The 23,138-nt window shown below is 36.8% G+C and overlaps 1 protein-coding gene across 1 annotated transcript in view; it reads left to right on the top strand.

Moving 5' to 3' along the window:
* LOC111161332 (leucine rich repeat kinase 2) overlaps window positions 1-23,138 on the top strand; it is a 130,871-nt gene that overhangs the window by 13,235 nt on the left and 94,498 nt on the right. The window contains exons 7-14 of the mRNA XM_022524930.1: window positions 3,463-3,594; window positions 5,810-5,929; window positions 6,388-6,527; window positions 6,621-6,700; window positions 8,232-8,338; window positions 12,951-13,080; window positions 15,249-15,373; window positions 20,456-20,568. Coding sequence (XP_022380638.1) covers window positions 3,463-3,594; window positions 5,810-5,929; window positions 6,388-6,527; window positions 6,621-6,700; window positions 8,232-8,338; window positions 12,951-13,080; window positions 15,249-15,373; window positions 20,456-20,568 — 947 coding nt within the window. The remainder of the gene's footprint in view (window positions 1-3,462; window positions 3,595-5,809; window positions 5,930-6,387; window positions 6,528-6,620; window positions 6,701-8,231; window positions 8,339-12,950; window positions 13,081-15,248; window positions 15,374-20,455; window positions 20,569-23,138) is intronic.

Here is a 23,138-nt window from a genome sequence, read left to right as displayed (position 1 = left end):
ATGGGAATCCCATTTATTTATTTAATTATTTTTAATTTATTGATACTGTACTACAGCTGGCTCAGGACTTGGTGCTGGGAAACAGTAGTGGAAAATATAGACATGTTTCTTGCCTTCTCAGAGCCCATGGTACTATACCAGATATAGATAATATAGGTGACTACAATGTATTATAAGGCGAGTATTGGCAGAAGTACCTGGGGTTATGAGAAAAACAAGAAGGGAGGCAATGTCTCTTAGAAGAGACTTCAATGATGAGAGCTTCGTGTGTAGGGATGTCTGGGGTGAAGTGCTTGCAGAATGTCCCAGGCAGTGAGCATTGTTATGTGTCAAGATCCTGGAGCAAGAGAGAGTATAGTGCCTTCAAGAAGTTAAAAATAGCTAGTATCAAAAATCTATAAAGAATTTATCAAACTCAATATCCAAAGAGTAATCCAGTCAAGAAATGAACAGAAGTCATGAACAGACATTTTTCCAAAGAAGACCTACAAATGGCCAACAGACCCATGAAAAAAATGTTCCACATTCCTTGGCATCAGGGACATTCATATAAAAACCACAATGAGATACCACCTTACCCTTGTCAGGTGGCTAAAATTAACAAGACAGGGAACAATGGATGTTGGCAAGGAGGCAGAGAAAGGGGAACCCTCTTATACTGTTAGTGGGAATGCAAACTGGTGCAGCCATTCTGGAAGACAGTATGGAGGTTCCTCAAAAAGTTGGAAATAGAGCTACCCTACATGCCAGTAATTGCACCGCTGGGTATTTACCCCAAAGATAAAAATGTGGTGGTCTGAAGGGGCATGTGCACCCCAATGTTTTTAACAGCAATGTCCACAATAGCCCAACAATGGACAAAGATGTCCATTGACAGATGAATGGATAAAGAAAATGTGGTATATTAGGTGCCTGGGTGGGTCAGTGGTTGAGCATCTGCCTTCTACTCAGGTGATGGTCCTGGGGTCCTGGGATTGAGTCCCACATGGGGCTCCCTGCTCGACAGGGAGTCTGCTTCTCCCTCTCTCACAGCCCCTGCTTATATTCCCTCTCTCACTATCTCTCTTTCTGTGTCAGATGAATGAATAAAATTAAAAAAAAAAAAAAGATGGGGTGTATACACACACACACACACACACACACACACAATGGAATACTACTTACCCACACACACATAAAGAAATCTTGCCATTTGCAATAACATGGAGGGAACTGGAGGGAATCACACTAAGTGAAATAAGACAATCAGAGAAAGATAATTATCATTATGATCTCACTCATATGTGGAATTTAAGAAACAAAACAGAGGATCATAGGGGAAGGGAAGGAAAAATAAAACAAGACAAAATCTGAGAGGGAGACAAATCATAAGAGACTCTTAATCATGGAAACAAACTGAAAGTTGCTGGAGGGGAAGGGGGTGAAGGGATGGGGTAACTGGGTGATGGATATTAAGGAATGCCCATGATGTAATGAACACTGGGTGTTACATACAACTGATGAATCACTGATCTCTACCTCAGAAACTAATATTACACTTACAGGTTAATTAATTGAATTTAAATTAAAAGAAATAATAATGAAAAAAAGAAGATAAAAGTAGTTTAATAAACAAGAGTGTGTGTGTGCGCGCATGTGTGTACATGTGCCTATGTCCAGCCCCGAGTGTCTGCTTGTGTGTTATTTAGGGGAGGTGGGGGCCAGGGCTTGATGAGAGTCAGTAGATGAGACTGGAAACAAGCAGATCTTGAAGGGCTTGAAAAAACCACAGGATGAAGTTTGAACTTTATAATGATTCTTGTTTAGCATTTTCTTGATGCTTGAAATCTAGGCACTTTTATCACAAAAAAAAGTACAGATAAGAAGGAATTAATTTGCTGTGTATATTACCAGTGACAAAATCATGTTTCTGAATTTGCTACTTTTGTTTTATAAGTGTACATGAGCATTTCACATTTCATGGATTACCTATGTGAGTTCGTACAGGATATACACACGCATTTATTTCGTGATGTTTTCATCTTCAGACACGTGAAGTTGTGAGGATTAAATGGTTAAATAATTTGAAAAATGCAGAATAGTACCTAGTATGTTGTTAAGTGTAAGGATATCAACAGTGTTATGTAATTTGTACTTCCTACCTTTGTACTATAGTGTAGTATGTATAATATGCAACATCGTTTCAGACATGGAAGTCTGATGTGAGTCTTCAGTAAAAACCCAATCCTGTTGTGAAAGGATGCTCTTTCTTCGTGATTGTTATGAAATCCATCATTTTCTTATCCATGGGAAATTGAACATTTGAAAGCAGATGGGGCTGCACTGTTTACAGAGAATGGACATACTTTAAAATTTCTGAGTCATCCACTGTCAATGAACTGAATATATTTTTCATTTTACTTTTCCTCAGCTATATTTATACATTTATTTATTTGTTTTGGGCAGGCTGCTTTGAAATTCACTGTTTTCCACCCACATCTGACATAACTGCAGTGAAAAATGTGTTGATTCAAAATGCAAAGGTCAAAGAAAGTAGCAACTAAAAATAAGAAAAATGAAATGTTTTAAACACTGAGTCTAATTGAAAGATTTTGGCCTTTGAGTCTTAGGGCAACTCATGTCTGCTATTCTGAGTGAAAGCAGACAATTATTTTCAGAGGCTGTTTCCTTTCATTTTAATACATTTTCCTATATTCAGTGCTCTTTAAAATACAACTTAAACATTAAAAATACATTTTTGGAAAGACTGCTAGTTATTTTGGTCATGCCATAAAAGATAGAAAAATGTTTTATAAACACTTTCTTTTGTTTGTTTTAATAATCAACATTTCATTTAGAAATGTAAATTAGTTTTTCCACATGGGTCCATACATTCAGTCTTTCTGTTGACCAACTGCCTTAGTCCTATGTCCCCAGCTTCCCCCATGCTTCTTCCCATCTATCTCAGCCTTCAGGAAGCTTGGTTTTGCAGCCCAGGACACTGGCTGTTCTTCTGCTCTGCTTTTGGAAAGGGCAGGAAATAAGTCATAGTTGATTTCAGCTGTTCTGTTATGTGACATGATTTTGATTTTCTTTCTTTTGGGTCAGAAAAAGGAGCAATGCATTATCCAATGGAGTAGTGCCTCATTAAGGAATAGGCTCCAAATTAATTTATTTGAAAACTTACGGCCAAGACATTACATTTTTAGACTTACATAAAAGCACTCTCAGTTATCCCTTTGTTTTTAAATCGAGCAACAGAAATAAAGCAATTTTCCCTTAATGCTAGAGAAGAGTCCTAAATCCTATTATATGAGAATGAGCATAGTGGTTTTTACAGCTATTTGACAGAACATGATACTTAAATTTGGAAGTACAGCCTTTACGCTGACATTTATTTACAAAATGTACAAGATGTTTTTGTATGTCTCTTCCAGATGGGAAATTATTACCTTTGGATAATTATTATTTCTTTAAATTTAGGCAATAATGTTGAAGTCCTCATGAGTGGCAACGTCAGGTGTTATAATATTGTGGTAGAAGCCATGAAAACATTCCCTGTCAATGAAAAGATTCAAGAAGTGAGTTGTTGCTTGCTCCATAGGCTTACATTAGGTGAGTTATAATTCTTGGTTAATTTATTATCATGGTCCATATGATTTAAGTATACATAACATATATATCTTGTTTGTTGGTAAGTAGCATATTGACATACACTGGATGGAAATATTATAAAACAGCAAACTGTTCTGCCATGCTTAGAATTTTAAAAGCAGTGGCAAAAATTAATGTGCATAATATAAGAGAAGTCTTATCTTATTGTTAGTGGTATGTCTAAAGTATAACTGTATCAATAGTTGATATATACAAAACAATAACCCTGACATGTATAAAAAATGTAGCACAAAGCAGAAGAATGCTCCAACCAATAAGTCATTACCATTGCTGATAAAGCTACTCTGGGCTACATCTTTTTCCTGCTTTCTCTATAGAGTTAATGTGATCCAGTATTAAAAATCCATTAACTTGATCTTCAGATAAGGGTGCTTTTCTTTTTTTCCTCATTTATCTCTTAATACATTATTATATGTCCTATGTAGTGACTAGAGAATTTATTGCCTTTTCACTGTTTCAGAAGAAGCTTAATTTTCTCTTCCTAATGAAAAATAAAAACCCCAAGCCAATGAATAAGTATTTAGCATTTTGTCAAATTATGTAACCTAATTATGGGTTTAATGCATTTGAAGGCCTTATATAATTTGCTGTGTATTTTCTTTTTTTAAGATATATTTTTAAAGACTTTATTTACTTGATAGAGAGAAACACAGTGAGAGAGGGAACACAAGCAGGGGGAGTGGGAGAGGGAGAAGCAGGCTTCCTGCTGAGCAGGGAACCCAATATGGGGCTTGATCCCAGGACCCTGGGATCATGACCTGAACCCAAGACAGACGCTTAACAACTGAGCCACCCAGGCGCTGCATTTGCTGTAAAATTTCATATAAATTGTCTGAAAGTATGAGAAGGTCAATATCACTCGTATTTGCCCAGAATCACACAGTTGGTCAACAGTGGAGCAGTTGTTGGCAGTGGCTGGCATGGTAGGGAAAAAGAAGGTGAAGGGAAATCCAAGTTTAGATAAATTGGTAAAAGTAGAAGAGAATCTTTTGAAATGACTTTCCAAGACTAGAGATCATTAAGGGCGGGAGTATGTCTGTTTAGTGGGTGAATGTGAGAGAGGCAAGAACATACAAAGTTGTTGATAAAGAAGAGCTATACCTAATTAAACTGCCTTTTGATTTTGAAGCCATTGATTACTATTTAGTGTGGGCTTTAGGCTTTTCATAATATAGGATCTTTTCCAATCCTGGCTTTGTGTCTCAAGGATCATTTAATTACACTTACACTTATTTATTTACATTTAATTACATTACATTACATTTAATTACACTTACAGCTAAATAGGAGTATAGCAAGCACACAAAGCTGGGGGAGGGGGTGCACAGGGAGAGGGAGAAGCAGACTCTCCACTGAACAGGGAGCCCAACAAGGGTCTTGATCCCAGGACTCTGAGATCATGACCCTGGATCATGACCTGATCATGACTGAGCCACTCTGGCGCCCCTCCTTTTTACTTCTAGAAGGAAACTGTTGACTGTTAGCGAGTTAAAATAAGCTTAAATGAAAGGAGGCATGTATATGTGGAATATCATTTACAAATTCTTTCCTCATAAGGATTTAGATTTTTAGGTGAAGTATTGATTCTCAGAAAAGAGAACGTAGAAAGGGGTGAACTTCTTCCTGGTTTGGGTTGGAAGGGGTGAAATATTCTCTTATTATTTTGTTTTCCTCAGATGATCACAGATAAGATCAAGTAATGATGTGTGCCAATGAATTTTCTGAACAGCATTCCTTTAAGTGAAAGAAGGGTTCAGCAAAAGTGTTTAGTCACAAGGGAGGTTTCCTCCCTCACCTGTAGGAAATCAAGCTATTTTGTACAACGAATATTGTAGTACCATGCGTAACAGATACCTCATTGTTTTATATGATAATGACATGAGAAGGAGTAAAAGAACACAAAGTTAATGTAATCCAAACATATCACTATTTTTGCTCTGTCTGTTCCATTGTCTAAGATAATTAAATGACTTCATGAAATAAATTTTCAAACCTTTATGCAATCATATCAAGCTATCTTAATTAAATTAATATATATCTAATGTTATTAAAAATATTCACACTTCATATTTATTGATCTAAGTGCTGTTGTATAATTCAAGGTAATTTAAGTTCCACGGATGAGAATTCAGCTCATCTCTCACTTACCTTTTAGGTAATTTTTTTAATATTCTGGTGTTAAACGAGGTACATGAGTTTGTGGTGAAAGCCGTGCGGCGATATTCAGAGAACGCCACGTTACAGATTGCAGCACTCAGCTGTTTAGCGCTCCTCAGTAAGTAACTATACTCAAAAGGAAATTCTTACAGCTGCATTTGATCTTGACTGTGAACATTATAACAAGGCATCATTATAACAAAATCATATTTGGAGAAGGAATAGTTAAATGGCTTTTCTGTCCTAATGTAATTCATTTTCTAATAGAAGATACTTTCAAGGGAACTAACAGTTGTGATAAGTATACCCTTCCCACTTCGTAGATGAGTAAATGCTTTGTTATTGGGCAGCTAATCCCAATTAATCTTTCTTTAGTCTATTAGATTTGTTTGGTACTCTCTTCCTCATTTGATGGAATAGCAGTATTCCGAGGTATGTAATATGTTTAAAAAGTCTTTATAATGAACTAAGGCCACAACTAAGGAATACCTCACTTTGGTCATAATGTTTCAAAATACAGACTTCACATTGGTCATTCAAACTGTAAGTAAGTCATATACTGATATTTTTTTCAAGCTGAGACCATTTTCTTAAATCAAGACTTAGAGGAAAAGAATGAGAATCAGGAGAATGATGATGAGGAAGAGGATAAATTGTTCTGGTTGGAAGCCTGTTACAAAGCATTGACATGGCATAGAAAGAACAAGCATGTGCAGGTTGGACTCCTTCATAAATATTACAGTTATTCAAAATTATGCTTGTGCAATCATATATGTTTTGACAGGTTTCTTTTTTCTCCCCTGATCCAGGAGGCTGCATGCTGGGCCCTTAACAATCTCCTTATGTACCACAGCAGTTTACATGAGAAGATTGGAGATGAAGACGGCCAGTCAGTAGTTTTGATTTTATATGATAGAAAATTTTAGTTACATTTTTAATTGATCCATATAAAATACTATAACTGCCACTTTTATTGTTAGAAATATTTTTTATATAGGCCTATATATTTCAAGTGCTGACACAAAATATGAGTGTATATACAATATTTTGATCCCTGATGAGTTGGAGAGTTACTATCTAATGATTTGGAATCAAGAGTCATTCGGAAGTTAGGAATCCCTGAGAAAAGAATCTATCAGTTTTCTAGCTGATCATTTAAAAATGCTATGTTAATTAATGTCAGATGACAGAGATGGCAGAGCCATCTGTGATCTTTTCTGTTGCAGTGACTAGCTAGAAGGTTGTCAATATTGGGAATGCAATGTGGTCAGAGGCCTCAGTGATTCCTCACTTGACGTTGCATTGTTGACCTTGACCTGTCTTCTCTTGAGAGGGATATTTGTAAGTGTCAGCTCTCAAGGAGGCTTTCTAAAGGAGTGTAAGTCAAGCCTCATAAGATCAACCCTCTTTCTCAAAGATACCAAGTGTTCACAGGAGTTTTGTGTATATCAGGGTTATTTCATGGTCGTGAACCTTTCTGCTTTATGGAAATGCTTATGTTTTTCATGGGTATGCTCTTGCTTTTAATGACTTTTAAATGACTTATCTTGGAAACTTAAATAGTAATCGGTTACATCTCAAATCCTGAAAATCTGTTTGTATCGTGACCCATTGCCAACCTGGAGAGAATTAATAACACAGATGCTATTTAATTATATATCTCCATTTTGGAAGGAAACAGTAATTCTTTTGAAAGCTGTATGTTAAAACAGCATCATAATCCACTTTGAGCAATCTTTTTAAGAGGTTAGGTTCGTGGTGCAGTTTATAAATCTCAGCTCACAGTACACTGATTCCTCAATATCCATAGGAGAACTTTAAAACAAATACTTTATTAAAAGAAAATATATTATGCTCTGCACTTTTAAAACTCCTGATGCTTCTTTATGATTTTTTTTCTTTTATTTCTATTACCTTCTTCTTCTCACTTGATTTTTTTTTACTCTTAATACCTCTTTATATACTGGCTGAGCCTTACCCCCCTACCGCTTATCAGTTTTGAAGAGAGAGAGAAATACTGATTTATTAGTATTTAGTGGATTTGAACTATCTTTTTTTTTTTAAAAGATTTTATTTATTTATTTGACAGAGAGAGATCACAAGTAGGCAGAGAGGCAGGCAGAGGGAGAGAGGGGGAAGCAGGCTCCCTGCTGAGCAGAGAGCCTGATGCAGGGCTCAATCCCAGGACCCTGAGATCATGACCTGAGCTGAAGGCAGAGGCTTAACCCACTAAGCCACCCAGGTGCCCCTTGAACTATCTTTTAAATATAAAACTGTTTAATTATAATTCACTCTTATAAGTGGAGGTAGATTCAAATGTTGTTTATATGTCTTTGTTTGTTGTTAGATTAGACAATACATGAATTTTGAACTAATTATTAAAAAGATTACCATTAATATTGTGATTGAATTTGTGAAAGGTTCCCAGCTTATAGGGAAGTGATGCTTTCCATGCTGATGCATTCTTCATCAAAAGAAGTCTTCCAGGCATCTGCAAATGCATTGTCGACTCTGTTAGAACAAAATGGTAAGGGGTGCACCATTTTTTAATATGAGGAAACACATTTTGTATTTTTTTAAATTACATAGGCAGTACATTATAAAAATTCAAATATGTAGATTTATGTATCTGATATATAGAGCTATTTATATATAGGTAAAAGGATAAAGAAGGAAATAAACATTTTGATTTTTCCCCTGAATTTCTATGTGTTTACTCACCTGTGGCATATACTATATATTTTCTATTTTTTGCAGAAATGGGATAATACTAATAATTTTATAAGCAGATTTTATATGTTTTCTTTTATTGTGCTGACAAATGTAAAATTTCATAACATTTTTAATGACAGTGTAATTTCCCAGTGTGCACCTAGATCCTATTTCATGAACCAGTTTCTCATTGATGGACTTTTACCTTGTGTTGAGTGGAATTTTTTTTTTTTAATTTTTTGGTACCAAATGGCCACTTTTTTCCATTTTCTTAAATACACTGTTTCTGTTATTTTTTTTTAAAGATTTTATTTATTTATTTGACAGACAGAGATTACAAGTAGGCAGAGAGGCATGCAGAGAGAGACGAAGAAGCAGGCTTCCTGCTGAGCAGAGAGCCCAATGCAGCACTCAATCCCAGGACCCTGGGATCATGACCTGAGCCAAAGGCAGAGGCTTTAACCCACTGAGCCACCCAGGTGCCCATCTGTTATTTTCTTAAGGAACACTTTCTAGATAATGCAATGGGTGGAGAGATTTTCACCATTCTAAAATCTAGCAAAATTGTCCTTTACATGTAAGTCTTCTAGTTTTCCTTTGTTAAGGAGACAAAAATGGCTATTATACCTTTGGAAAGACTCTGAGTTTTAAAATTGAGGCTCTGGCTGTTGAGATTCCAGGCCCCCATGAACAGGAAATACTGCCAGAAAATCCTGGGAGAAAACTCATCAGAAAGGCATTGGGACTTGGCAGCTCTTGCAGGATATTTTTGGAGCGAGCAAAATAGAGAAAAACATGCAAAGCTGGAAACAGACACCGATGCTAACACCACCTGTTAGTAGAGAACCTGCATAGAGTGAAAGGAATCCAGAAACCACTCCATGCATGTTTCTGCTGTTATTTAAGTCAAATCAAGAGGAAAATAATTTCTTCTTCCTCTTCCTCCTTTCTCACTCCACCTCTCAGATGGCACTTTAATAAAAAACTTGGGCAGGCAAGAGCCCTTACAGACAGACAGGGGTTGCCCTCTGGGATGATGAGTCAGAGTAGGAGGGGAGAAAAGGGAATTGCTGTCCTTAAATCTCCCATCTACTGTGCAGAGGCCTGAATAGGATCTCATTCCTGAACAGAAGACCAGACTTGGTTGCTTTTGTGTGGCCCATCTAGGGCACATCTAGGAGAGGAGAGTAACCTTGACCATGTACACATATTGTGTTGGTGCTGCAGTTTTTCACCCAAGGAAATCTTTGACATGCCAACAAAATAACTAGTATCTGAGGATTAGTTAACGTTTGGAGTCAACCATGTTGACTCTTTGTTCAGAATCAGTGCCCTGCTCTTCCTGGTTCCTTACCCCTTTGTTCTTGGCCATTTGCTGGCTAAACTGTACTCAGGTCCCTTGTATTGTTCTTGGAGTTCTGCCTTAGGAGAATATTAAGAACTGAGCAGCTCTGTCACCACCCTCTATAGGCAACTTCTCATTGAAAGACGCTTGGGAACATTGGATATGCAGGGCTGGCTGTGGTTTTCTAGAAAAATGACTGGACTGGCAGGCAGAAGAACTGGTTTCTGCCATGGTGTTACCCAAGCCAAAGCTTGAACATCTTGTGTGACGATTTCCTCATTTAATCAATTAATTAATGCAGTTAATATTTACTGAGCTGCAGCCAGACAATGATCTAGGCCTTTGGGATGTATCAGTTAAATACAATACTCCCAGGTTCAGGAAGCTTAAACTCTAATAGTGGGAAAGACAGATAATAAGGCTAAATAAAATATATGATATGTGAGGTAGCTACGAAGAAAAGTGAAGCAAAGGAGGAGGATATGTGTTAAGGGTCAGAGGAGATAAAATGGTGACAAGGCAACTAGGAAAGAAGGTGAATATTGACCAAATAGCCAGAGGAAGTTGCATGTTATTATTGGCTCCTTAAGGCAGGTAACTGATGCTAAAATGGAGTGGGAGAGGTCAGGAGTATTGTGTAGATATACGGTAAATGAGATAAAATGTCTAAAGTGTTCTGTAAACTGTGAAGTGACTCCATGATGTAATTTCTTCTAGGTCCAATGTTTGATGAAATATCTATCCTCAGTTTTTAAGTTCAATTTTTAAGCCAAAAGTTAGGTTAGTGTCCAGGACAGTGGTTGTCTTAATGTGTGGTCCCTGGAACATTAACATCTCCAGGGAGCTTGTTAAAAATGGAAATTCTAGGACCCATTCAGACCTGATGAACCACAAACTCTGGGTTTGGGACCCAGCATTCTGTTTTTCAACAGGCTGTCCGGGGGGCACTGATGCTTTCAGCAGTTTGAGAACTGCCAGTCTAGAGGGACCTCCATCTTTTAAAGGATTCCCTTGGTTAGAATTTAGCAGGGGCTGTTAAAACTTCCGACATGACCAAGCAAAATAACCAACTTATCATATTTTAATTTCTGGGTGTCTTTAAAAAGTATGAGTTTCTCAGATTCGGGCAGTATTTTAGAAATGTGTACATCAATTTCACTTACTCTTGAGTTTTCTCTACTTTCTATCATTTCTTCCTTTCCCAATTTGAGGTTGGTAACCCATTCTCAAAATGCAACTCTTTTGGGGATGCCTGGGTGGCTCAGTTCGTTAAGTGACAGCCTTCGGCTCAGGTCACGATCTTGGAGTCCTGGGATCGAGTCCTGCATTGGGCTCCCTGCTCAGCAGGGAGTCTGCTTCTCCCTCTGACCCTCCTCTCGCTCTCTCATTCTCTGTCTCCCAAATAAATAAATAATCTTTAAAACCCCCCACAAAATACAGCTTTTTCTTAACTTAGGATGGGCTTATGTCTGATAAACTCATTTGTAGGTTGAAAATATTGGCAGTTGAAAATGCATTTAATACACCTAAACTACTGAATATCACAATTTAGCCTACCTGAACTGAAATGTGCTCAGAAGACTTACAGTAACCTAGAGTTGGGCAAAATCATCTACCACAAAGCCTATTTTATAATAAGGTGTTGACTATCTCATCTGATTTTTCGAATACTGTACTGAAGGTGAAGAACAGAATGAGAGGTAGAGAGTGTTCGTTAAATGTATTGTTTATTCACCATAATTTTGTGGCTCGCTGCCACCGCCCAGCATCGAGAAAGAGTATCATACCACACATTGTTGGTCCAGGCAAAGATTAAAATTCAAAATTTGAAGTATGGTTTCTACTGTATGTGTATCATTTTCACATCATCACAAGGCTGAAAAATCGTAAGTTGGCCCACCTGAAGTCGGGACCCTCTGTGGTACTTAAGTTAACACTCTGTAAGTTTCATTTCCTGCCAGTTTCAGAGTGCTAAATTACAGTGTGTAATGTTGGAATTGGCATTTATATAGAGTCTTCAAGACAACTGAGATTTATATGGAAACTTCAAGATAACAAATTTGCATTTAGTGAAAGAAGTCTATTACAAAGAAAAAAATATTCTGTAATCATTGTTGGGATGTAGTTACTTTCCCACATATAGTGTAAGTTAGTTGTAAAGCATATCTATATTTCTTTTTTTTTTAAGATTTTATTTATTTATTTGAGAGAGAGAGAGGGAGAGAGAGCATGAGCAGGGAGAGGGGAAGAAGGAGAAGGAGAGGGAGAAGCAGACTCCCTGAGTCTGCTTGAGCAGGGAGCCCAACTCAGGGTTCAGTCCCAGGACCCTGGGATCATGACCTGAGCCATGGCAGATGCTTAACTGACTGAGCCACTCAGGCACCCCCATATCTGTATTTCTTAATCTTCGGCATTTCTTTGTGAAATTACATAATTATTCTCTCTATAAGTGCTTTCCGTCCCTTTGCACATGATGGCATACACGGAAAGAATAATGTTTGTACAGTCCACTGAGATAAATGGAGAAGGTAGCTCAAGGCTGAAGGCAGCCCAGCATGTTCCCAGCCCTTGTCCCGCTCCACTCCCCCTGTCCCGCAGGAGCTGAGAGATGGTTGGTATCTACGTGCACCTGTAACTGATTCCCAGCTCACTAGTGTCTAGGATACCTAGCAAATCTTAGCTGTATGTAAGTGCACTTACTCTGTGAAGCTGTTATAAATATTAGAATCAATTTTAACTTTCATTCTTATTTTGGAGAGCATTTTTTAAAACATTTTTTTTCTGCAGAAACAATTCTTCCACATGGATGGGATTACATTAGTACCAGTCTGCTCATTCTATATGAATAAAGCTGTAAAATTAAAACCTCAACCTAAATGGTTAATAAATGTGAAAGAATTGACATGGTGTATATTTTAGAGAGAGAAACATTAATGATCTTTAAGTTACAGTGAAATATAAATTCCATGTGTACTTGTATATGCTTTTCTATGCATTTGGATTATCTTAACATTCTGTGTCTTACTGCGAAATTATGAAAATGTGCTTTCATTTCTATGAGTAACGTCAAAAAATTTTATAGTTAATTTCAGAAAGATCCTGTTGTCCAAAGGAATATACCTCAATGTACTGGAGTTAATGCAGAGGCATATACATTCTCCAGAAGTTGCTGAAAGTGGCTGTAAAATGCTAAATCATCTCTTTGAAGGAAGGTAATATAGATTCATGCACTTATGCCAAATAGATACTCTCGGACCAGGTAGAATATCAATATTTCAAACATATTTCTAAGAATTAGAAGAAAAAGAAAAGACAGCTGCAGATTGAAACATTGTGGAACATAATCTCATCTCACTGATACTACAGAGTTAGTTTATCTGACTATGGAAAGGGATGATAGAGGTGGTAGAAACATGTTGAAGGTCGGCTTTTGTACTCTGCTTGGTGTTGACAACGTTTCAAAAAATGGCAGTTATACAGCTTGTGACCTTAAAAAGTTTTTCAAATTATTATATATGAAAGATATATGAGATAAAAGCAGAATGTGGCTTCTAATTGTTGCTTTTTTCACAGCTAATGTTTATTATTATTCTTTCATTTGCATTAACTTTGTCTTCTCTTCCTGCTCTGGGGGTGGCTGACAGGGTGGGGTGGGGAATGGAGTGGAGGGGTGAGTGGAGGGGAGGACAGAACTACTGGCTTAAAAAAAACCCCCACAACACCCGTTTAAAAAGATGAAAACTGAATTACGTACAGAAGGTGCTTGCTGAAGGAATGCTCGGGGCCTTTCTGCATTTTATTAGGCCTAAGAATGTGAAGTAACTTTGGTGTAGTCTGAGTAAATTCAGAATTTTCAAGAGAAAAAATAAATGGCACAGATGATACAGTAAAAAGTTATTTTGTGTCCTGACTTTCCCACTAATTTTAGCTAACTATTTGATCTGTAAATATCAGGTTACTCATTGGTAAAAAGAGATGATAATAATAACCTCATAAATTATAAATTTAAAACGTAAGTATTAAATCAGTTAATTTTTACAAAGTTAGGATAATGCCTGTACATTTTAAGCACTCAGTAAATCACAGCTATTATCATTATTACTGTTATTAAATATGAATAAATGAAACACATATAGCAAGGTCAACTATAGCACATCTATAGGCTTTTAAAGGAATGGGGTTATATTTTTAACATCAGTCTGGCTAACCGATTTATGTTAATATATATCATATCTTTGAGTCATATTTGTTTTATTTAAATGTTGTCCTTGAATATTTGAGTACAAAGTTTATCTCCAGTGTTGATTTTCATGGTCCTGGGAGTGTGTGAACCTTTATGACTGAGACCAAAACAAAGTGGAATATTCAATAGTTTAAGATCCTGTAGACTGTGGGCAATCCGTGCTCCTGGCTTTTTCCTCCTGTGTAAAATTGATGAAGTTTTAGTCTTAGGGATTCCAAGTTAACTAGGACCACGTGCCTGTGACTAAAGAACTCAACGTCTAGTGGGGGAGACCAACATGTTAGTAGATAGTTACAATACTGTGTGAGAGGCCACAGCAGGGATGTGTGAGGGGCACAGGGATTAGGGGAGGAGTGTTTGGGGTGGAGTGACCTAACAAGAGAAGCCATAAGGAGGGCACGTGTTTAAACTGGGGCTTACTTGTGAACGGGAGGACTGTATTACAGGGACCACAGAACCACATGACGGGAGGGCAAGGTTCTGATAGGCACGGGTTTCAGTCAACGGGGCGCTGTGTAAAGCAGCGCCTTTTAAAGTTTGTAGTATCCACTGAAGTCTAGTCAAGTGGCATTTCTTCATATGGCAAAGAAAGAATAGCTATAATACCTTGGAGAGACTGACTTGAATGCAAATAAAACTAATTAAAAATACTGAAAAAAATTAAAAGCCCGGTGGTGGTAATTTGGGAGAGGCAGGTTGGTATGCGGTAAAGCGCCTTGACCTTGGGGCTCAGTCAAGTTGGCGTTCCAGTCCTGGCTCTGACCTTCTAGTGATAGGACCTTGATAATGTAACCTCCGTCAACCTAAACTCTTCATGGAAAATGCCTACTTTTCAGATGATAACACCTACTTTTCTGCGGGTGTTGCCATGACCTGTGTGTAGCTCGGGAGGAAGTTGTGTTTTGTGAAACTAAATAAAAGAATTCCCACGTTGCTATGAATTCCACTTCTTGAGGTCAGAGGTTAATTAAATAATTAAAATATCTATGCTCATATTACTGAATTCAAATGCATTTTCATACAGCTTTTTTTCTGATAAAATAGAATGGTTCTGTTTTCCTGTGCTTATCTCAACTTGGTGTTTGTACAATGGAATCAGGTTGTACTTCTAATAACACTTCAATGTTCTATCTCCAGCAACACGACCCTGGATACAATGGCAGCAGTGGCCCCCAAAATAATAACAGTTATGAAAAGTCATGAGGCATCCTTATCAGTGCAGCTGGAGGCACTCAGAGCTGTTTTACATTTTATAGTTCCAGGTAAGTTACATAATAGATAGAGAGATGGCAATTTTAATGGATTTTCTGACTTTTTATGACTTATCTACTTTCTATGCAAAAAGGACCAGTTTCTCCCAACCAACTTCAAATCTCCCCACTAAATCCAAAATTAAATAGAGAGTAAAAAGAGGTGTGGAAGAGTTAGATTAACTTACAAGAAAATTCAATAACTTATTTACGCAAGAAATCATTACAAAATAAATCATGGATTGCTACCTCTAAGGAGAGTGTCCACTCTGATAATACTTTTCAATTTCTGCTGCCATCCAAGTTGTTTTTTTTCTTGTCTGAACTATAAAAATAACTAATATTCACACTTTCTCTTTTGCTCTTTTTAGTCCTTCTTCACTCTGTGGTTGAATTAATCTTTCTCAAATAGCACCACATGGCTTTTACTCATTAACCTCAGCAGCTTCTCTCCTTTCCTGTTTACGTCCTACTTAACTCTCCTGTGACCTTGTTTGTCCTCCAAAACCCGTTTGAAACACCTGCTCCCCCATTCATTCAACATACATTTATTAAGTACCTCTTATGTTCTAAACATTGTGATGGCTGCACAGTTATGACAATGATGAAAAAGGCATACTGTACTATTAAAGGAGCTTCAAGGCAGACAGATTTACAAATGTATAATGTCTAGACAGTATGAGTGGAGCTGTTACAGCCATAGGTTTACATAAAAGGCTCTGAGAATAGTGGTGGAGGCCCAAGTAATTTATTCAAAGGAGGAAGTCAGGATTGAGATATTTGAAGTTGAAGGCTGTATGAAACTGGCCTGGTGGAAAGGCTGGGCAGGATATTACAGGCAGAAGGAGAGCGTGCACGTGGTCTAGGATGAGTGAAGCGTGGTGTATGGGGAGATTGGTGTCAGAGGATGAATGTGGAATGACTGGCAGAGGCGTGAGGTCAAGGGCTTGAACACGACACCGAGCAGTGTGTGCTTTTATAACAGAAGTCAATTCAAATTAATTAATTAATTTATTTATTTATTTATTTATTTATTTATTTATTTATTTATTTATTTATTTATTTATGACCAGTACCACATGTGATTCTTAACAGTGATTCCTTTTTTTTTAAGTTTTTTTTTTTTTTTTTTTGACAGATATATATAGAGAGAGAGATCACAAGTAGGCAGAGAGGCAGGCAGAGAGAGGGGGAAGCGGGCTTCCTGCTGAGCCGAGAGCCCGATGCGGGGCTCCATCCCAGGACCCTGAGATCATGACCTGAGCCGAAGGCAGAGGCTTAACCCACTGAGCCATCCAGGCACCCCTCAATCTAAATTTATTAAAGGTATTTATAAAAACTGTAGTGTTATGGGCAAATCTGCAATTTACGACAATAACGCTGTGCTGTGGAGGACGACTGTCAGGGCGGAAGCTTCCTCCAGAGAGAGCTTGTTGGGAGCCATAATAGTTAGATGAGACATGGTGGGGGCCCAGCAATGGAAACAGGGAAGGGTGGATCTGAGAGATGGGGAGGAGACAGATTTACAGGACTTTCTGCCTACTGAGAGTCAAGGAGAGGATTACTTGCTGTTGGGTAAAATTCCTAATTGTTTTAAAACCCAATTTGTGTGTGTGTGTGTGTCTCCTTTTTAGGTGAAATCTTCCTAAATCTACCACTGTCTGTAATCATACCGGCATTTTATGTTTTTAAGACTCAGTACAGGGGCGCCTGGGTGGCTCAGTGGGTTAAAGCCTCTGCCTTCGGCTCAGGTCATGATCCCAGGGTCCTGGGATCGAGCCCCGCATCGGGCTGTCTGCTCAGCAGGGAGCCTCCTTCCTTCTCTCTCTGCCTGCCTCTCTGCCTACTTGTGATCTCTGTCTGTCAAATAAATAAATAAAATCTTAAAAAAAAAAAAAGACCCAGTACACGAATATACATTTTTTTCAAGGAGAGGGCTTTCTTCAGTCATCTTTTTGTTTTTTTAAATCCCCTGGTATGTTGAACTAAAATAGCTATTCGATTAATATATTTTGAATTGAATCATGATGTGCTATTCAGAGTTGTCTGGCAACTTTTAAGGTATAATTTAACAGACATAATTTTGCTTGAAAATAATACTACAAGTGTTTTTTGAACTTTGTAGATTCTAAAAAACAAAACAAAGTGGAACCATTTTGATTATCCTTAAAGGTGTCAGCCTTAATCTTCTGAGGGTGGATTCGAGTTCTAAAAATAAGCACAAGACATTCAGAACCAAATCTGTTAATTAATAAAATAATGCTCTCTAAGTTCAAAAGCAAATTTTGAATGTAATATTTCTTTTCTTCTATTGTTCTTAGATTGACCCTGAAATATAATACTGATAGTCAGTAATCTTTAGATATTTGAAATGATGTATTTAAATGATAAATGATGTTTTTTATAATAATGCTTAGATGTATTAAACAAGTACCCTTGAAAATAATTTTATAAGTTTAGGATTATATTTCTTGTATGGAAATACATCTCAAATGATTCATTTAGAAACATACCAGTATATAAATACATTTCTTTATTATTAATCATCTACTTTATTCTATGCTACCATACTATATTACCATACCACACCATGCTATCCCATACTATACCATACTAAATCTTACCATTCTGTATATCAATGAGTAATTATAGTATCAGTACCCCAATAGTTTTGAGGTTGATTATGATTCTGGTTTGAACACGGAATGGGTGAGGTAGGTGCTTATAATATCTAAATTCATTTATTAACTAGATCATATTCAGATATTCTTAATTGTAACAAAGGTATATATTATAGCAAAGTTATCAGTATCTAATTTAGGTATATATTATAGCAAAGTTATCAGTATCCAATTTAGGTTCACATATGGCGTATGGTGTTATGTCTCTTAAGTTTCTTTCAATCTAGTACTTTTCAACTTCTCTTTTTTATTAACAATAAGTTACTGGAGTAATGGACTCTGGCTTTAGTAAAATAACAATAAATGTACAGTTATTTTAATAAAATATGATTTCACTGTTTTTTCTTGACTTTTATTAGTTCTAGAGGAAATAATGTAAAATTATTTTTAATATTTTTAATTTTTTATTAACATATAATGTATTATTAGACCCAGGGGTACAGGTCTGTGAATTGTTAGGTCTACACACTTTACAACCCTCACCATAGCACATACAATGTAAAATTATTTAAGAAGGAACTTGTACAAATTGGGAAGTGTATAGAGGAAGGTAATTGTGAGTATAAAACCACCTCCAGGAGAACAATTAGAGAAACTGTATTTATTTAATCTGGAGATGATTTAGGATGATATGAAAATTATAATATAGCCCATTCATTAGTAGTTAATAAAATTTAACAACTTGGAGGAATTAAAATGTGTCAGTCATTATTCAAAGTGCTTTATGTATATAAACTTTTAAAATTCTCACAGCAACCCATAAGGCAGATACTGCTTTGTATGTGGGTGCCATTTTACAGATGATGAAACTGAGGCATTGAGATGGAGAGATTTTAAGGTCACAACTCATATAACGGAGATTCAACCTATGCAGCCCAACTCCAGAGTAGGCACTTTTAAATACTCGTTTTTGCAACAAGCATGTATTGAACAGCTGTTACATCTAAGGCACTATGCTTGAAACTCTTGTTGATCTGGAGATGATTAGGCTCTGGATTGTGTCCTCAAAAAGTTTGCAGTACATACAGTTTAAAGGACTATCACGTGGAAAGGAAATTATATTTGCTATGGACATTAGAAACTCAAGTGCTATAGCAAAGACCAGAGATGAAATTTATGGTAATGTTCATTTGGTCTTATTGTAAGAAGGATGTTTATTGAGACTCATTCCATGTGATGAAGTTTTTACTTACTACTCAGCACGCCTGCTCTTAGTGGTTATGTCTGCTTGGGAGATGTAATGGGCAGTTTCAGAAATTAACGTGGGCTCAGTTACTGAAAATGAGACACAGAGAGTTTAAGGGACTTGCCCAAGGTCATACAGCTGTAGTGAATGTCTGAGCCTGTTTGAATACATTTTAAAATGAGGACTGAAAGCTCTAGGAGGGTGGAGATCCACCCAGCCTTCGTTATTCATTGTGGAATTCCCAACGTGTAGCAACACCGCCAGCATGTAGGTAGCCTTCAAGTTTTTTTTGTTAGGTAAATGGAAACCTATATATGGAGCCAGTTTATAGTTCGTGTTAGTACAAATTATTAAAATGAAAGATTATAAGAATTGTTTATTGATCACTATTTCTATAGTCAGGTTTTGGAGACATCATTCATTCATAATAATTGTATTATGTACTCTATTATATAACCAATATTTTTTGACTTCCTGTCTTTTCAAGTTTTAGAGTAGTTTTGTTACCATGTAGCTTAATAAGGAATATGTTTCCTTTAAGTAACTTAATACTACTATATAGCCTTAGAGCACTTTTAACAAAACTACGTGCTCCTTACCATCATAATGCTGAAACTAAAATCTTTTTTCTTTTTGCTGTTGGTCCAGCTGTTCTTTTATGTCTGCATTTCACATCTGACCTTTTTCTGTTGCAGTCCAAATAACGGAGCTTCTCTCAAGTGGTCCATTGTTGCATAAAAATCTTTCAACATCTGATGAGTACAGCTTATTCATACAAAAAAGATATTGTTTGCAAAAAAGAAATTGAAAAATTTCTCCACATAGTAACTTCTTGCTAGTTATTTATTTGCTTAATTTTCTTTTCTATTTAATAAAAAAGATTTTTTTATTGGTTTCAGAGGTAACATTTAGTGATTCATCAGTTGCCAGTATAGTGCTCATTATATCAAGTGCCCTCCTTAATGCCCATCACCCAATTATCCCAAAATTCAGGAAACATCCACGTACACTGTATTTATTTTATATTCAATGATAAGTTGTTTTTATAAATTTCTTAGAGATAAGGGTTGTTTCTTTGATAAGGAACTATGCATTAGAAAAAAGTACAACATGGGTATGTATTGTTAAGTTAATTATGATCATTTCTATGAAGTGACAATCTGCTCAGCTTTAATCTTTATGAGAATTTATTTATTTATTTATTTATTCATTCATTTATTTATTTAGGGATGCCAGAAGAATCTGGAGAAGATGCTGAATATCAACATAAGCTAAATATGGTTAAAAAACAGTGTTTAAAGAATGATATTCATAAACTAGTCCTAGCAGCTTTGAACAAGGTATGTACAATGTAGGTTTTCTGCCTTTGTACCATTAACTAGAATATGAAATATGGGGATATGGAAGGGCTGTTTTCACTTAAGTTTTCCACCTTCTGTTTACTATGATAGGAGGAAGTTATGTGGGTGGAAACATAAGATGCCAGTAGGGATGAAGGGGGTGAAGAGACGTTTCATTCCATTAAGGGAAGTGTACTCTTGACTACAGACTTGGACAGGTTCTTTAGATGGCTAGTAACATAAATCCACTCCAGTCTACTCAATCAAAAGAACTAAAGAGCTAGATGTTCAGCTAAGACTGATAGGAACTATGGCTGCTATTTTCTTTCTTTTGGGTGCTTATCTTTCTTTTCAGGTGTAGAAGGTTCAGTCCATGAAGACACACATGGCACAATGTTGAAGTCATCTTTGATTACATGGGCTTACTTTCATTACTCTCTTCAGAGATAAACTCTGAAATGGTTCAGCGTGCATGGTTTCTTCCCATTTTTAGTTATTTACATATCTATACATTTGCAATAATATAATGACTATAATCAACATTCATGCTAAGTGTGAAAAAAGAGGGGAATTACATTTATATTGTGGAATGCAATAGGTATTGATGGAATTAAGGAGGTTTGGAAGTTTATTGTGAGATGAATTGGTCTTTAAGAAAGATGTAAGAGTAAAGATGTAAAGAATGATTAGAGTTAATGTTTTCATGGAAGGAAGAGAGCAGTCAAAGTAGTTAATGGAAATGATTTCTTATGATTCATTGTACTTTGAAAAATGTCACAGTTAGAATAGCCTGCAGAGAGATCTCCTTTAAAAATTCAACTTAAATTGAATTTTATAATGTAATTGTATGATATGATATATTTTAGTCATTTTTACTGAAATCTTAATATGATTTTTGAGTATAGCAATATAATGGGTTGAATTCAATTCCAGAAATATTTGATGAAAATCAGTAGGTGGAAGGAACTGTGTTGGGCATTTGGAAGACAAAAGCGAACATGTTTTGTACCCTTCTATCTGGGCTCTCATTTGGGGCAGGGGAAAATGGCTATGCATAAACCACTTATTCTGCATTGGGACTCATGAGCTATATTAGCTTTATGGACAGTATTCTAGGAATGTAGAGGAGGGAGCAGTTAATTTTATTCATGGTATATGTTGGTGAGAAGCAAGACATACCAGAACAGCCTTATAGATAACTGTGATCCTGGAGAGCTCATCTTTTCCGAAGTTATTGAATAGGAGTGTGATAGGGTAGAAGGAGTCAGGAGTCAAGAGACCCAGCTCTACCTGTAAATACCATGATGCTGAGAAATCACTCAGCTCTCAGGTCTCTGCTGCCTCCTCCCTTTTTCCACCCCCCTCATTACAACAACTGAATAATGACACAGCATCTCACTAAACAGTGACTTTCATTTGTCTTTCCTTCCTTTCTCTCCCTCCCTTCCTTCCTTCCTTCCTTTCTTCTTTCCTTCTATTTCTTTTTTATCTGTCTGAAAGAAAGAGAGAGCACCTAAGTAGTGGGAGAAACAGGTTCCCCACTGAGCAGGAACCTGATGCAGGTCTCCAGTGATCCCAGGATTCAGGGATCATGACCAGAGCTGAAGGCAGATGCTTAACTGACTGAGCCGTCCTGATAATAAACTTTTAACTTTGAACATCTGAGTTTAAGATGACTGGTGTCAAGCAAAGAGTAATGTGGGCTTAGCTAGAGCTTAAGAGAGTTTAAAATTGGTTTTTGAGTTATCTGCTTAAGGGTTTCTGTGTCTCGATTTTTTTTCATCAATAGCATAGGGCTAATAATAGTGTTTCTACATTATAGCATTGGGAGAATTAAATGAGTTAATATATATATATAAAAGGCTTAAAAGAATGTCTGGCACATAGCAAGTGCTACATGGATTTTGGCATTATTGTTATGGTTGTTACTATTGCTGTTACGGTGACATGAAATGCATTTGTGTATAAAGTCCCATCCATGGATAGAAGGGATTTAAAAAAAGAACTTTGGGGGCACCTGGGTGGGTCAGTGGGTTAAAGCCTCTGCCTTCAGCTCAGGTCATGATCCCAGGGTCCTGGGATTGAGCCCTGCCAGGCTCTCTGCTCAGCAGGGAGCCTGCTTCCTCCTCTCTCTCTGCCTGCTTGTGATCTCTGTCTGTCAAATTAATAACATCTTAAAAAAAAAAAGAACTTTGGACAAAGTTTGACATTGAAAGAAGAGATTGTAAAGAAGATGGTCCAATGAATGGTTTTAAAGTTTGAGAATAATTAGGGATGTGCCATTTCGTGGAAATCAGAGGAGGAAAAAACAGCAATTCAATTGTTAAAGGACTTTTTTCTTTGGTTAAGACAGAAGTCTGATTATATGAAATTAAGGGGTGATGAGAATATAGAGGGAGTGGGTATAGATGTTTCTATTAATAAGTTTAGAAATGGAGGAGAAGTGGTAGCTTGATGGAAGGGAAGGCCAATTAAGGGACACTCTCTCTCCCAGTTAGGAATTTTTCATCTTTGAGGAGGGTGTTTAGCCCAAGGCGTGAACTGTGGCCATCACTTGGGGTTTATTGCAA

The sequence above is a fragment of the Enhydra lutris genome, unplaced genomic scaffold (genome assembly GCF_002288905.1).
Source record: "Enhydra lutris kenyoni isolate GAN:26980312 unplaced genomic scaffold, ASM228890v2 scaffoldscaffold84, whole genome shotgun sequence".
In the NCBI taxonomy this organism is placed as follows: domain Eukaryota; kingdom Metazoa; phylum Chordata; class Mammalia; order Carnivora; family Mustelidae; genus Enhydra; species Enhydra lutris.
Note: the sequence above shows the minus strand (reverse complement) of the source record. Positions and strands in the feature narration are given on the sequence as shown.